Consider the following 17,204-nt stretch of genomic DNA (forward strand, 5'->3'; position numbering starts at 1 on the left):
CGCGTCTAAGTTGCAAAGCGTGCAGCACCTCCTAGAGCGCCTCTACATCGAGTAATCGCAATCGCGGAACCGCGCTGTTATAGTCGATAACCGATAGTTCGTTTCGTGCATATAAACGTTCTACGAATTATGTAGACTACCTGTTCGTGACACTTTAATTAACAATTGTAAGTAAATATCTGTGGAAATATTGGATATCGATCATTTGATAATGGCCATCTAATAAAAGCAAATTCTCATAAACTGTATTATCGAGATGTACAGTGGAGGATGAAAGAAAGTTTGAAAGTGAGAGGGTACCACCAGCAAACACCATAACCTTAGAGACTGGAAATGCATTTGACCAGAGAAATGAATGGACATAAAGTTGAAAGTTACTAATTTATTACATATACGCAAGTAGCAATTTTAAACTTTCTTTCGTCCACCACTGTGTCCTCAATGTCGTTTCGTACCATTGTGTGATTATAATTGTCGATGCACGACGAAGTATTGTTTCCCTTGATCGAAAACATTTGGAATATTCATCGTAAAAAAATTTCTGAACGTAAGTTCGCAATAAAATTGATGCTTAATCACCTGCGTTAGTAGCAGGAAAATTCCAATAGCAAATATCAGTAATTTTTAATTTAATATATTAGTATAGAAATTTTTAATTCGCCAGATAATTCATCAATTTTCATTAAGCGGCAGAATTTTTTCTAAATTATATGCGATGTTGCAGGAAGTCTGGAGACTCGAAGGAGGACGAAAAACAAATTCCCGTGAGCGAGAATCGTTGCTCCTGCTGTCTAAAGCCATTTTTCTTGGGACGTGGAGTCCGCTGCGAGGATTGCGGTGGAAAATCCTGCAGGAAAGGCTGCTCCCGTTGGGACCCGTCAGATAACGCTTGGCATTGTCTGTTTTGCCGTCAACAAAGGTTCCCACGGCGATATACTAATTCGTTACACAATTCTATACGAAACTCTATTTAATTTTACGAAACTTCTAGTAACTTCATTAAACCATTGCATAATTTCTCCTTTCAATTTAACTCTTACCTCGCATAATTTTGTAAAATAACATTTATGCGATCGTTATCATTCGACTTTCGAAAAGTTTTTAATGAAATTCGAATTTATTATTAGGTACTGGTTGAAGAAAAACGGAGTCGAGACATTCGGTGGGCCGATCGACGAGAAAGATTTACATCGATACTTCAATACGGCAAAATCACAAGTTTACGTGGCAGGTTTGTTCATTAATCTTTATTCTACGATTTCCACGAATCTTTAATTTGCATATAAGCCGCTTAGGAAGTATGTTGATCAATCGACATAACTTAGAATGCAGAGAATATTAATGAGGATACAAAATTTATTTTATAAAATTTACCTTGGAATTATTTATCCTCCTTGCGATAAACAAACTTATGAGTAAATCACTTTTTTTTTAATTCAACGTTTTGATTAATTGTGATCAGTCGACATGAAAAAATGAAACAGTACCTTTTCTTATTTGAAACCATAAATGTAATTTCTTTGATGGTAATATAAATGTGAACAGGTGATAAATGATCGATCTTTCGATATGGATTACATGGATTATCGACATTGTCACTTTCCCCATCGATAAAACCGTGTTGCAATCGTTATGATTATCGCCGGAAACGGGTCTGATACCAATTATATAAGGGCGTAAACGAACCGAAGACAAGAAGACTTTTATCGACTCAATAACCGGTTTCTTTAGAAACAGCGACGAAACTATTTCAATTAATACGTGTCCGAGGAAAAAGCAGGAAAACAAACTAGTTCCTAGCGATATCATCTTTTCAGCGAGTACTTGCTATAAAATGATCTACTGGGAGTTGTCATTTGAAAAAGCATTTTACTCGTTATCCTTAGGAAGACTATCCAGTTATGTGGAAATATTTCTACTATTTTATTTAGAATTTTATTCATAATTTCCTGGTTTCTACTCTATAAGCATACAATTTCATCCAAAGTTTCTTGCTAACATTACAGACTTATAATACTATACACGAGTGCATATAATTAAAGTATTATGATGAAAATAAGCAAATACAATATAATCATGATTTTATTTCAATATTATCATTAATTTTGTCATAAACATTTGAAAGCAATTATATAGTATAATAATTATATATAATACTAGCATTATAATTGGAGTAACAAGATATCAAAGAACCGTTACTTTGACATGTTTTATAATTTCAGTACTGAGGACATCCTCAAGGGAAGTCAAACGAATATTTTATATCCAGTATAATATATAAAGCAAAAGGAGAGGTACATAGCATAGAGAAAATCCCGATACTCCTTGCAGCCACTGCAAAATGTTCCATCTCTGTCTCGTCTCTGTAACCTATAGACTTTCAAAAGCATTCGCGAATTCTGCAAACGACAATAGCTACCTGTTGCGCCATCCTCTGCTCCAAACTGCATCCAAAATTATTCACCAAACATATCGTGAAAAGTTTGAATAAAAGTACCAAGTGAATAGAGACGGCGAATGCAGCTAGTAAAACTCGCGAATGCAAGAAAATCGACGCGTCCCTCGAGTTCCCAAGAAAATCGATCCGACGGACCCCTTATAAATAATGCAGCTTCCAAGGCGACACAAGGTGGAGCATTCCTACATGTTCCTCGCTAATGCAGTGCCTTGAAAAGAAGCAACGGAGAAACGATTGTCCACGGAGGAATCGCGAAGAGGTCGAGCTCGAAAGAGAATCGCGGACAATTGCAAGTCCTTCGAGGAAAATTGATTTGCAGGTTGGAAGCCGTGGGCGCGGTGAACGATCGACGAATCGATACGCGTTGTGCATACGGCGCTAGAGAGGGAATTAATTGCGAGTTTGTCGTGGAAGCAGCGAGCGGCGTGAAATTCGAGCGAATTTCCACGACTCGACGATAATCTCGAACCATCTGTTCTAAACGACGATGTAAAGCTTAATTAAACGTCGAAACGACCTCGTGTAAATTTTCATCGCGTTGCCCTTGTTCCACGTAGCATTTGTTTCCCTCGCTTTGACGTCGTCTCCCTTGCGATCCTCTCGTCTCTTCAACTATTCGGCTACTACTGTACCGACTACTTTCATTTTCTCCCGCTATAATTATCACTTGGTCGATCATCTATCTCGAATTTTCTTTCTGTTTTCTATTTCCTTATATATATTTTTACCGTTTACATATTTTATATGATAACGCAAGATCAGTGATAATTACGCGAAACACGTAGGTACACGTTTGCAAGCATACGACGTGGCGAAAACAAAATAACATATACGAAATCATCCATCAATTCGCCGTCTTGGTCAACAAAACGTCATCTCATGCAAATAGATTGCCGCAAGAACATTGAGAAATTCGTGAGACGTTATTACTAATCGAAGAAGATTATCTAACCTGTCAACACGAAAGATCAACGTCAATCGACGTAATAAATGTTGCAATTTGTCCAGGCTTTTATACGGAAACAGCTGTGAGAGGATCTTGGATCTTTAGCTAATTGGAGGAGATTCACGACACGAGCGATCCAGTGAAAGAATGGGAAAAACAGTCGCAAGGAAAATAAAGAAAAACGAAATTAACCCGAAATAACTATCTGAGAAAATCTTGGAGCGAACATGTTAATTGACGTTGGATTCAGCGTTGAATCGCGAGCTGAGATACCATTGTGCCATCTTGAAACGGGCGTCCTTGTTCCAAGTCAGAAAAGTCGTGTAACGGAAGAGGCAACAATAAGAACGGGTCGCAAAAATGATCTCACGCTGGATTCCCCGCGATGCTCATTGTTCGTTGCACACGGCCTACGATCTTTTCCGCGTGAATCGTATCGGGCCGTTTGATCAGGAACGAGAATTTCTATCTACTAGATAGCGGACGGATAAAATAGTGGCCCCGTGGAAACTGTAGCTTTTCTTCGATGGAAAAAAATGCTCCTGTCTCACGTCACGTGGAATGTACGCGATTCACGATTCCTCGGCCCGTTATGAATAACTTGACAGTGCAAGTTACGATGCAGGTCACTTGTGTAGTGAGACAAGGTTCTTTGAGTTAGCTAAGCTCCGATATCTCGAAGTTCGATCTTCAACTTTACACAAAATAATCAAATTTGTATGCTGTATGTTGTAAGGCACTATTAGTCGAAGATAATAATGAATGAATAGGAAAATATCGTATATTTTAGGTGTAATAAGAAAAAAGATATCAGAAACGTGGAATAACAGTATGGTAGAATCATTGAGATCGGTGAGGAGATGTTATATTACGAGAGCTAATAAACTAAGCGATAAAATAACCTGTGGAAATAAATAATATTCACACGGCACTAAATTACATAGGATAATTACAACAGAAGATATTAAGATCAGTTGTCATTATGAGAAAACTATAGCCATCAAATTGTCGATAATATACTATTCCAAATATAATGCACACGTAACATATTTCAACGTTTATGAGGCCATTAATAATTAGTTAAATAATCTATTATTAGAAGACAATTAAAAAATTTGTCATTATCAAACTACTCAGCTTGACACGAATATAAATACTTTTAACCCAAATGATCTTATCTTATTCGATCATAACGTTAGGCAAGCACGAAAGTAGATTATCATCGAATTATGCTATGCTATGGATTTGCCCCTCCACCCAGAATTTTATACTTTGTATTTTATTTGTATCGACGAGGCTGCATATGTACGTATAGAGAGTTGAGTAACGTTGGGAAAGTTTCTCAAGGAAGTTTTGAAGAACAAGAAACTTTTAACAAGATCCGTAGTTTCGTTTTATTAACCTGATATTACGTGTGTATTCTGTGTTTAACTATCGAGTCACAATCTCTAAATTTTACTCTTTATAAGAAAAGTTTTCTTTATTTGTGAAAGGAATTATAATTGATCGTAGCTCTTTGCTTTTCGATCGAAAATTTTCGAAAATTTCTTAACTTTAAGACAGACATAAAATAATCTACGATATTTCATTTCTTGTTTCTGTTTTGAAGCAAAAATTAGTCTGGGACGTAAGAAGCCGAGAAAATCGAGATAACTTATCCACGTTAGAGAAGGCTTACACAATGTTAATTGAATAGTCGTTCGAAAGACCAGCTTGAAGGATGCAGTTTGAGAGTTACAGGAATTATGAATTCCTGAAGGAGGCAAGATCGCAGGAGGTTTGTCCAAATGGAGATACGTTCTTTGTACATGGATACACGCATCAGGTTTCTTGATTTCTACCAACTTACACAGCCTATTCCAAGGATCTGTTCTTTCGCCAAACATGGTCAGAGCACGGTCGTGCCCAACAGTTTTGTCCCTGTTCGTCGTTTTTCGCGAGCCGAAAGATCCACGCTCGTTATTTCTTCTAGGAAACCGGCATGGATCGCGTCGCATTCCGCCGCGCGAAATTTCAGAAAACCAGATCCTCCAGCTGGATAGAACTCGCGATCTCTTCGCTTGATTACCGTTTGTGTTTTAAATTCGTGAATTGCAATAAGCTAGCTGAAGTTGAATTTTTATATAAAATATAGAACAAAACATTGACGATAATGATAGAACGCAGTTAGAATATCTTTATAAAAGTTTTACATTGGGAATTGTAAATGAAAATTTAGGCGAGCTTTTTAATAGCTTATGGCCTTCAGAACGATGAAACGATATTAACAGAATAACGAAAAGGTTCCAATTTGAAAATCTTGAAAATCTTTGAAATTGAAAAGATTGCAAATCTGAAGATTTTACACTCTCGCGAGATCGATGAATGTGAGACAAGATTCACGAGAATCTAGATCACATCGCGTTACTTTTATTCATCAGAGTTTTAATTTATAAATATCTTAAGAATGAAAATCTTTCAGTATCGTTCTTCTCCAGAGACCATAAATCATTTTCTTCGTTGCATAAAAGGAAAGAAAACTTTAGAGATATATCTCCAAGAATTTGTAAGAATCTAAAGCACCTTAATCTTTTAAGATCATTTAATACTGTTCTACCGCGTGAGATCGCGATTCATCTCCTTCGTTGCATAAAAGGAAGAAAACCTTTAGGGAAATACGTCCATGAGTTTATAATAATCTAAAGTACATGATCAACCTATATCCATGATAATCTCGGCTTACAATTGCAGAGAAAAGCTTCTAACGAAACGTGTTTTAATATCATTCTTCCTTAAGAAATACTTTCAGCTCGTAATTGCACTGGAAAGCTTCTTCTAACAACGCGTCTTTTAAACAGGTTCCTCCGTACAAAATCATAATCCATATTCTTGGCCATATAAAAGGAGAAGAAACTTGTACGCATATTTCTAAAAATTTATCAAAACTAAAAAGAAACCAACCTTTATACGCAACACCTAATATCAAATACCTAATTCCGGGGGAAAAACTTCTCACTATGATGCGTTTTTTAACCGAATCCTTCGTTAAGAGACTACAAACCATTTTCTTCGTCATGAAGAGAAGAAAGACGAGCTTTAGATAAATATTTCCAAGGAAACCACTTTACTCCTGTCCTGCAAGACATCATGCAAGGGGCGCGGAAAAAGCTTAAAGCAAGCAGGTTGTTAAGACACGGTGGCAGGGTCGATTAGGAGCCGCGGGGCCGAATTCCGATCGGTTTTCGGGCCGGTTGTAAGCGGAACTCCCGCGCGCTCATCGGTCTTATTGTCTCCGGGCCCTCCGTAGCGAACCTCAGTTCTGCTCCAGTACTCTTGGGAGTAACATCGCGCACTCCTGTAATCCTTTCTGCCTGTTTCTTTCGCCGTCTCGTCCGCTCCGTTACTCGCATCCCTGGAAAGAATCCGCTCGCGCAAAACGAGTCACCGAGCGGTCAATGTCGATCGCCATTCGGACCGATCGAGCAACATTTTTTCCCCTCTCCTCCTGCGTGAATTTTCTTTCGTATCGTTTATTCCATGAAGGAGAATTCCTCTCGGCTCGGCTCGCAACGACACGTCGTTTACTTCGTGCACGCGCGTGTTGTGCAACCGCAAGGTGACTGCCACGGTCCACGCGTGGGGAATAATCGTGTATCGATAATAATTGCAACGTGCACGCGAACAAGCTGCAGTCGCGAAGGACGGAAGTCGAACGAGCCGGCAGCGTGAAAGCAGGTCCCGTTGGTGAAAATATCGTGGAACCTAGCGTTTTCTTGCCATTTTTCAGTGAACGTCGTCGAAGACTTTTAGAGAGGTTGTTCGAGATCTGGTCGATGGTGAGGAAGGCTTCCAGTAACCGGTTCTATACGTTTAGAAATGGAAAATAGCAGACAAGGACGGCAGAAGCGCGCGAAAGTCGCGATACCTAATCAAGACTGAAGGATTAGTCTGGCTTCGAACGGAATGATTGGAGATGAAAAAGTGGATGAGACGTTTCGAAAGGATCGGCGAGTGGAACGGGTTAGTCGGTTGATGATTCTGCAGGCATTGTAAAAATTTCGAAGAAACTTCCTCCGAGGATTTTTTCTCGTTTGTTCACTGTAGGCTTGTTGAAGATATAATGTGAAAAGAGGAGATTGATGGAAAATTGAAAAAGGATATTCAACGAATAGAGTCTCGTTTTTTTTTTCGAACTTTCGAGAATAGAGTGCAACTAGAACGAACAAATTGAAACTCGACAAAAGTGTGTGATAAAAAATGTTTAATAAACGAAGCCTCGTTTTCAAGCACGAAATTAATGCTTGTCAGGGACAAGTGATAGAAAATTGAAAAGAAGTTTCATAAGTGTACTCTTGCCCTAGATTGAAAAGCAACAAAAACGATCACACTGATCTCAAGATCGGTAACAGTTTCCGCTCTACGCTACAGATCCATCTTCGGAGAAGAATTATAGAAGAAGAATTTATAAAAGATTCCATAGATCCTTTCGCAACATCCAACATCAAAACGCAATCAAAACGACCATCAAAATCAAGTTTCATCAGAATCGTCTAAAGATCCGTAACGATCTTTAAATATCCATCTGTAGAAAAGGATGTGGAAAGAGAGTTTGTAGTAAAAAATTGAATAAATAAAACACATAATGATCGATGATAGGAAACGAAGGATGGAGTATTCGGAAGACTAAAGAGATTGTATTTTGATTCAACTGAAGGGCAAAGGATCGACGTTGTGGGACAAACGTCGAACCAAGTATCCTCGAGCGAAGATCGATGTCTGTTCGCGCTCGAGCGGCCTCGAAGCCGTGTGATAACTGATAAATATACCGGTCTTGCGGTACTCGCCTAAGAGAATGCGGTTACAAACACAAGGGGAAAAAAGGACTATAGTGGTAGATCTTTAATGGTCGATACTTTCGTTTAGAAAGCGCCGCGTCAGTTGCACAAAGATTCGCGATCGCGCCGCGTCGTTCCCTTGAACCGATACTTGATACGCCATTTCGACCGGCGCCTATTGTAAACAAATCGATTCGGTCGACAGTTTTTGAAAATGTTCGTGGCAACGCGCGATTCGTGCTCATGTTGGGACAATCGTTCGATCTGACGAAAGGGGGAGAAAGTTACGGCCGCGTGAATGAGTAAGTTGCTTCCATTTTTCCTTTTTCTTGCTTGTTATCTTGTATCTTAGATGGATGGGTTTAATCGGATGGAAAAATTAAGGAACCTGTTTAAAGTAGACGAATGATCACTTGATTTTAATATCGTGGTCACTTTTGCAGATATTTTCGTTACTCTTGTTAAATTGAAGATAATAATTGAACGATAATATAGATAATAATATAGGAGAATAATTAGACGAGTAGTTTGTTTGGCGGAGATTATTTGCAGTTTTTAGACGAACAAATTAAAGAGTCGTGTGTTAAATAATGGTCACTTGTCCGTTAATCTCGTACGATAAAAGGTTAGCATTTTTGAAGATATTGCGTTAGATTGTTAATTGAACTAGTATTTTATTTGTCAGGAATCGTTCGTAGTTTATAAAGAAAAAATTGGACAATCATATATGAAACATATGTGATGTGTGCTATAAAATGTTCATATATCAGGCTGATAAGGTAAAAGTAACGTTAACGATGCCGGACTTATGCTCGTTGACCCAGTTTAAAATGATATCGCAGGGACAGCTGCTCATCGTTCACATGGAATCTTTTTCCTTTCGAACCTTACGAAGATTCAAAGGAATTTAAATGTAGTGTGCTTAATTGAACACAATAACGTCGGTTTGATGAATCTCGCTTCCGTTTCCAGTCGAACAATTCAATCGAAAGATAGTGCAAGTACCGCAAACGATGAGAAACGAAGAAATTAATTACGAGGCTAAACGACGTCCTTGATTTTAATTCTCAAAGGAGTTATAAACTCATCGGTCGTTTCGTCGATCGTTTAATTAAATTAAAGCTGTCTATGAAGTACAAAGCACTGTACGTTTTGCAAATAAATTAAAGAAATATTTGAATTTTTTTAGGAGTGGAAAATGCAGCTACCAGTTCGCGACAGGGTTTGGCCACGAAGGAAGAAGATGCGAACACGATGGAAACGGTTCGAGATTTCGTTGAGAAGATAGTGGTGAGATTGATGGGTAACTTGAACGACACCCCGATCCATCGATTATACGATCATCCAGCATGTAAGTCTAAATACACAAATACGTAAGTAATTGCTCTCTTTCTCTGGCGTCTTTTGCTCTACTTTACGTTGAAAAATGAACTATAATACACGTAACAATTAATTTTTATAGATTTTATATAGAAGATTATAAATTAATATTTCTCCGTATGTTTGCTTTTTTAATTTTTTAACAAATGTAAGTTTAGATGACCGCAAGTGTATCCGACGTGTACCCAAGCTATGCTGCCATCTGCAGAAAACGGTCGAATGCATTGAAATAAGAAAGGAGACGTATCTGGAGAGCTTCGAATTCCTTTCTTAATCGCTACGGCTATATTTCTACCCGCTGCGTATTTGTTACCTACTTAACAATTAACTACCAACCATCTTGATCGCTTTTTTTACCCCTGATACATCTCTAAAACGCGGCACTGCCCGGTTGGCAATTAACTCTCGGGTATCTCGATTGCTTCTTTGACGCTTGGTTGCGCCGCGACTCTGCAACCGAACGTTTCCTCTGCGAAACAAAAGTTACAAGAAAACGTCCGCACCTGTACAGGCTGTTTCATATCCACTTACAAATACAAAACACCGAAAATCAGAATTACAAGTAAATAGTAATTTTGAGACATGGCAAAAATATTCCTCCACGATTAACTTTCCATTGTAAAGTTCTAATACTTGTACCGTATCTTATTCGATTTAATGTAACATGTTTTAAAACGGAGATGTGGTTTAAAACACCCTGTACAGAATGCACATTTAACAGTTGCAATTAAGAAAATATAGCAGTTGTTAATGAAAAGGATGAAAGAAACAAACATGACATCAATTTCTAATTGCACGTTTCCTCGCTCGAGCTAATAACTCGACTAACGCTGGTTGCTAGATGACAAGCTTATGGAAAGACATATAACACCCTTGGTAGACGCGCTCTCACGTTTGGCCATGGCCCTGCGATTGTCCTTAGAAAGTAAGTAGCCCTTCACGTCGTTCGTATTCTTCAAACGAGACAGCATACACTGTTTTGACTTCACAACCGTTATATACCTCTTATCAAGCTATATTTTATCAGGCTATAATCTTCGATGCCTGGACATCGTTTAAAGATATCAAACGACCCTTAAAACTCACGTATACGCGCTTCAAAGTATAGGCACAGGCGTTATGATTTAGGATGATCGCACCGCAACGCAGCGATGTGGAACGGGTTGCCTGGCCCCAGGCGCCTCGAGCGTTTTCGCTCAAATAACACACATACAAGTTCGCTTCTTACAAACGACTCAAAACATAATACACACAACGTACAGTCTGGGACAAAAGTAAGTGGACAACTAGTGGAAATAGATATCAATAATGTTTCGTTAAATATGGTGTGTTTACACAGAAATGTAAACATTAATTTCAACGATTCATTAAATAGTCTTAATAGATAAAACTTAGATGTATAACGTTCTGTACTGGTTCGATTAAGCTTCATTGACACTTACTTACGCTCTTGTCTTTATTCCCGACTGTATCCTAAAATACACGTTTCGCGTGACTTTTTACGATCATATCTGCCGCGATCCGTTCTAAAGTCTCGTGTCCTATAACTATTATTTCACCGCGTAATCTCGATGACCCAACATTTTATCTTACTCAATAAAATCCGTTCTCCAGTCGAGCGATGTTAGAACACCGTGCCAATTAATATTCGATTAGAATACTAATGGCTGTTCTAGTAAGGAAATTTTATAATGTATGTAGTTCTTTCTTCTTGTTTCTTGCGAGATGACGTTCGTTCGTCGATGACGAGCGAACCAACGTCGAACGACCTAGCTTTAGAGAGTTACATAAGCAGCGTAGAAATCATCATTGTCGCTGCCGGTCTCTGTTTGACGATTCAGTGCGCGTTTTTTACCTTCCCACGAGCCGGAGGTATCCTTAGAAAGAAGTCGATGCAACCGTAAAACGGAGACGACTCGTTCGGTGCTCACGATTTTGCCAGTACTTGTGGAAGAATTTTTCTAATTATTCTGGTTGGAATTACGTTAATTACGGCATGGTTGTGGTAGAATCGTACAAGACTGGGAATTGTCATAGGCTGGAATTTGAGAGTAGAAAATGTAGCATTTGGAAAGGAAATGTGGTACAAGTGACACAATCTCCATCTTGGGCAAACTGTGAAATCAAACTTTTTCGTACGGAAATCGGTTTGCTCGTGGATATTAATCTTCTGTACGTAAATTGTACTATCTGACGATTCGAATGAAATTTTATTCTTAGGTGTCTTTATTGCGAGTGTATATTTTTATTGGGAAATTTGAAGCATTTAACGTTTAAATTAATTCTCCGTCAGATATTTAGATGTTTGACTCTTAACAATCCATTCTGAATTTACGCGAACTATTCACAGAAAACTCTGCCACTTCTCAATCGTATCACGCTCCTATAGATCTCAAATACACAATACGCATTCCTGTCACGTGTAGTCAAGTCTCTACGTGTATTCCCTGAGTCACTCGTTATCGGTATGTACTCTAGTATGAACGTTCGATTCTCACTGAGAATTTTCCGCAATCAATAGATCGACATCTACACGATTTTTCACTTCTATATGCCCATTATCGATCAACAGTTTGGATTCATTGTCGTGAACGATTCGTAGAAACGACGAATTTAAAGAAAAAAAAGTTAGCCCAACGCTTTTTTATACTTTTTACATTGAGAAACTAACTGCTCCGAAATTAATAAAAAAAATTAACAGGAAATCCAGTATAGATGAAACTGGGGATATGATTTCAAATTTTAGAAGCTTGGAAACACACAAAAGGATTTTCTAGGTAAATACAAATCTTATCGTTCTCTGTATTTATCTTGCTGTTGGGAAAAATTCGCCGAGCTCTTTTAATTGAAACTGAAAGGAGAGCAAAAAGATAAAAGCGGGAAACGAGGACGACGTGTTCCCACACTGTCTATCGATTTTCGTAGCGTCGAAATCGCAGTTTCATCGGGATAAATTCGAACCTGATCCTCTGCCAGAAAGGTTCTGGTCGAGTGGGATGACTTGTAAGTCGAGAAATCAGGCGAGAAGAATAAAGCTCCTAAGAAAAGGCGCGACTCGCTTGTAAGAAAAAAGGCATGGTTAAAAATTCATGATCTTTAAACTTTACTGTAAATTGGTACCATATTAGGATGGCTTGACGTTGAAAAAATAACGACGCGTATTCTACGACGAAATTTTGTGTTTCTTCACTCGCATTCACAATGATCCAAGTGTAACGTGTATAAGAAAGAAACCGCTTGAATACATTGTCAGATGTACAAAAGCAACAAAAGAGCGTGTATGGAGGATAGATAATTTGCATGGAAAAGCGATCGTCGCGCCAAAGGCGCATGTAAAAGTCATATAGGCGACATTTGTACTTCGTTTGCATAAGCTTTACGTCGACATTCGATGACAGGCTACCGAATAATTCAGGAAAAACGTTTTTTAACAGGAAGAGTTTGTTTCCCAAATGATAATATTTGTTATTTATTTAAATGTATTCGTAGGTTTCTTAAATTAAAAGTAGATGAATAAAAGATAAACAAAAACGAACGTAGATTTACGTAATACGTATTAAATATTTGAGGTAGTAATATATGTTAATCTCAGTGGCAAAATTGGCCTTTTTTATGGGTTATGAACACATTCAGCTGATATTACCTCTACGTCACTTTATTTCTTCAACTACCATTCGTCAATGTGTCTCACACTACATTTCAAAGTCTACTTATGTGGTAATTTAAGGTCGTTCCTTTAAGCACTTTGGTGATAAAAATTTATCAACAAAAATGATGAATTTAAAATTTATGTAATTAGTTCATCGTTGATTGTGAATTTCCATTTTAGAAATTTTTTATCTTTTATCAATTGTTATATATTTGACGATAATTATTGGGTCCTCTTGACTTTTGTGCAAGTTATTTTCTGACGAATGAATCATTCGCGACTCTTCAATCGAAGGACGATCTGAAGTACGGAACAATGGTGAATATAATGATTTCAGGACAATAATCTTAAACGACGTAGCTCGTTTACTGATTGCGTAAGAAAAATGAGTCAGTATCCGAAAGAAAAGTTTGCCTTATCGTTATTCTGGAAAAAATCACTCTTTTTATTCCCCTGCTTGAAAGAGTCGATGATTAAACACAAGTTGAACGTCATCAAGTGTAATCACATTCGTTTTACTTATAATTTGTTTTCGGGGAAAATTCGTTCGAGTCCATCGGTTTTCGACGAAATCAGCGCGCGATTGTTTTAAATTCTATCGAATATCGAAGATAACGCATGGTGATTTACTTGAATGAAATGTCCCAAAAGAGTCGATTTATATCAATCGTGCAATTCGTACAATCTTTGATTCGTATACTCCGTACAATAAAATTTGAAAGCTTCTAAATTAAAAGTGACACGATAAAGCATTAATAAGTTTAAAACTAATGTTTACAAATTGATAAATAAAATTTTCTACCGCAATATTAAACTGTAAACTTTCACGCGATAAATATTACCGTTTCTAACTTGTATGTATGTAGATAAATGCAACTGTAAATCTCAGCCATCAATATTTATTACGTGCCATTTCGTCGACGTTTACATACAATGATGCGGTTTATTCCTACATATATTTATCACAGTTTACACGACTGAATAAAGCACAGATCGCATTGTTCCACAAGTTTCTCTCGAATCTTTATTCGCCATTCTTACATGCAATAAATTCGACAAGAGCAGTTTTATCAGTTTCGCAGATACAGATCAGTCTCCTCGCGTGTAGCTGAGAATCTTGCTCCTCTAATAGCGAGATTTAATTCTATTATCGTTTACAAGTAGAATTTCAATTACCACTGATCGGTACTGACCCAACACACGTCTGCGAATGAGATGATTAATGCTCGATACCGTCGAGAGTCTTTGTACTGATATAACTGTAGAAAAAAAGACATAATTACCTACTGCATAAAATACTGCATAAAAGACAAAAACATCTATAATACAAAATCTGTCCACATGAGATACAAGTTTCTGAAAAGCTCATACACGTGCATTAAATACTTCAGTACGATGGAACTCTATTTACGATAATATGCAAAACTGAACACACAGCCTTTAAAATAGAGTAATTTATTAAAAATTGCAACAACTATTTTTACGCATCGTCTAGTCGATTAATCCATCTAACTTTTCAAAGAAAGAATCAAGTCGCTTAGACGAATTTTAAAATAGCTATTACAAGAATTTTAAAGGGTGTGTGTTCAGTTTTGCTTATTACTGTATGTGAACTTGTTTAAGGACAAACAATGTATATAGTTGGAGTTCGTGCGATAGAAGTTCGACAAATTTCCCCACTACCTATGATCTTTCCTTTATGCGATAAGAACTCAGATTCAGATATGTAGACTGAATCGGTAAAACCTCGGATAATCAGGCATCACCTAAAATTACGTTTCAACAAATGGAAATGTTCATAAATGGATTTCTACTTACCTTAAAAAGAAACACCGATAATGTAAAGTCTATCTATGCAGCCGCTATTTAGCTTTACGCGAAAGTGCATACGTAGATTAAATATTCGAATATCCCAAAAAACAAGCATGAATAATAATAATAATAAAAAATGAAAAATCCGTGTACGCAACGATGCGTCTTGGCTGGTTGTCGCACGATCGTTCAGAAGGCGTCTGTCGATTTTAGAAAATGTAGGTTCCCTCGCAAAAGTATCCCCCACTAAAAGGAAGCCGTACAGAGCGGCGTATGTGGGGTACGTCGGTCGCGTATCAAGCCGCTTTGGCAAAGGCTCAGTCGCGAGCAGCGCAGGCCTGCGATTACACACACACAGAGCGGCGACTCGCGATTCGCCGGTTCGACGATCGGCCGATTCGTGTTTCCGCGTCGTATTCTAATCAACCAGCACCCGTCTCAATTAAAAACATGTTAAACACGTAAACACGATATGAACGCGTGGCAACCGGGCGAGCAAGCAAACGTACCCCTTTGAAAATTCCGCCACTGACGGCCAGCAAGTGAAAGTGAGAGCCAAGTGAATTTCGAACAACGACGTGTGATCTTTGCATTTAATATAACATACTCGTAAGCATATGAATATTTATAAATTTTAGATTACTATTACTAGAGATAGTAGATCCAAGGAAAGGTATACAGAAGATAAGTCGACGATCGTCAAGGTGTTATGGAAATTATTCTCGAGTGCGAAGGACAGTTAAAATGGGCGTAAAGAAGTGTTTGTTCTAATTACGATGCGTATATAATTGCAATTACCTGGGCCAACTAGGTGCTCGTTAATTGCGCCCTTGAGAGATAAGATAGCAAGACGGAAGATGCAAAGAGAGAAAAAGCGATTCACGATTCGACGAATCAATTCCGTTAATCTCGCCGCGTTCTCCAGGCGGCCTTTAATTACCTCATTCGCGAGTGAATGGAGCCTCCTTCGTGATGTAAACACCAGGCTTTTTATCTCTGTTCAACCAGGATTTGGATGTGTCTCGATGGACGCAGTAGTCAATGTCGGAGTAAAATTATTTAGGAATAAACTTCCTGCTCTCTTATCTCATTCTCTTTTTAATTTGATCTACTTTCGATAAGCTAACACCGTCTCCATGGTATTTTAAGGTATTTGAAATTCAATGAACTGATTAATAGCCGATAATGCAATTTACTCTGTTCGTCACGCTTTGGTAGCTGGCATTTGAGTGGGAAAACATAGATTTTTAAGATTTTCGAGGATTCCGAAGAAGCCTTAGAAATTATACGAGTTTCGAATCGAGCGCTAGACTACTAACTGCTTCGCAATAATATCTTTACCTGCTATAGACGGCGTTCGCTACGCGTTGGAAAAACGATAATTGGCTTCGATAAGACACACAACGAAGCCATGCGTCAACTGTTCGATCCTCACTCCGCAATGCCTTCGAAGTATTTTTTAGACAATATTACGAACAGTTTTGTACAGCCTGCATCCTGGATATTTGATTTCGATAATCTTCTTCTCATTTTTCAAAACACTTACCATGCTTTCTTGTGTCTTTGCCAGTTTATCCGCTTAAAATTAAGAAACACATGGAGCTGCAACTAAATTAAAGTAATAGAAAGAAATATCTAAACGACATTATGCAATCACGACCGTGGTAATTACGATGATTGCGAGTATTAAATGCTCCCTGACAGTATTTCACGCGACCAGCTACAAAAAGGTAACAGCGATTAGTGCGATTCGACTAACCGTAACACGACACGCACATAAATTTCGCCATTTGCTCTCTGTTCTTGATAAAACAGGTGAATAAATGTTTTTCAAATATATATACTACAGCTTAAACATTTTACCTTAGAAAATTATTATACACATGTCCTATGTATTATATAAAACATTTTGAAATTTCATTAGCATTCTAAGAAGACACGACTGTCATTATCAAAATGATGTAACTTCCAACGAATTTTACTATGTATATCGAAATTACGAGATATTTATTGCAGACATAATATATTAACATTTTTTTCATAAAAATATTTTTAATATAAATTTATTTAATATATTAAGAAATCAATATGCAGCATCGTATACAGTGAATCATGAACATATATGATCTTGACCAGTATAATCAG

At 37.7% G+C, this 17,204-nt stretch overlaps 1 protein-coding gene and 1 long non-coding RNA gene across 9 annotated transcripts in view; one reads left to right on the forward strand and one right to left on the reverse strand.

Annotated features, from left to right (window-relative positions):
- LOC100650481 overlaps positions 1 to 17,204 on the forward strand; it is a 55,950-nt gene that overhangs the window by 21,176 nt on the left and 17,570 nt on the right. For 4 of the 8 annotated variants that reach the window (XM_012308549.3, XM_012308546.3, XM_012308548.3 and 1 more), the window contains exons 2-5: positions 725 to 919; positions 1,128 to 1,231; positions 9,408 to 9,569; positions 10,440 to 10,523. In XM_012308549.3, the coding sequence (XP_012163939.2) occupies positions 725 to 919; positions 1,128 to 1,231; positions 9,408 to 9,569; positions 10,440 to 10,523 (545 nt within the window). Of the gene's footprint in view, positions 1 to 724; positions 920 to 1,127; positions 1,232 to 8,322; positions 8,521 to 9,407; positions 9,570 to 10,439; positions 10,524 to 15,388; positions 15,669 to 17,204 lie in introns of those variants that run through there. The other 4 variants (XM_012308551.3, XM_012308553.3, XM_012308550.3 and 1 more) reach the window with 3 other exon arrangements.
- Positions 14,131 to 15,189, reverse strand: LOC105665733. Its single transcript, XR_001098706.3, has 2 exons — positions 14,931 to 15,189; positions 14,131 to 14,506 (listed from the first exon to the last, which is right to left on the reverse strand). It is a non-coding gene; the product is annotated as an uncharacterized LOC105665733 (long non-coding RNA).

This window comes from Bombus terrestris, chromosome 5, assembly GCF_910591885.1.
Source record: "Bombus terrestris chromosome 5, iyBomTerr1.2, whole genome shotgun sequence".
NCBI lineage: Eukaryota > Metazoa > Arthropoda > Insecta > Hymenoptera > Apidae > Bombus > Bombus terrestris.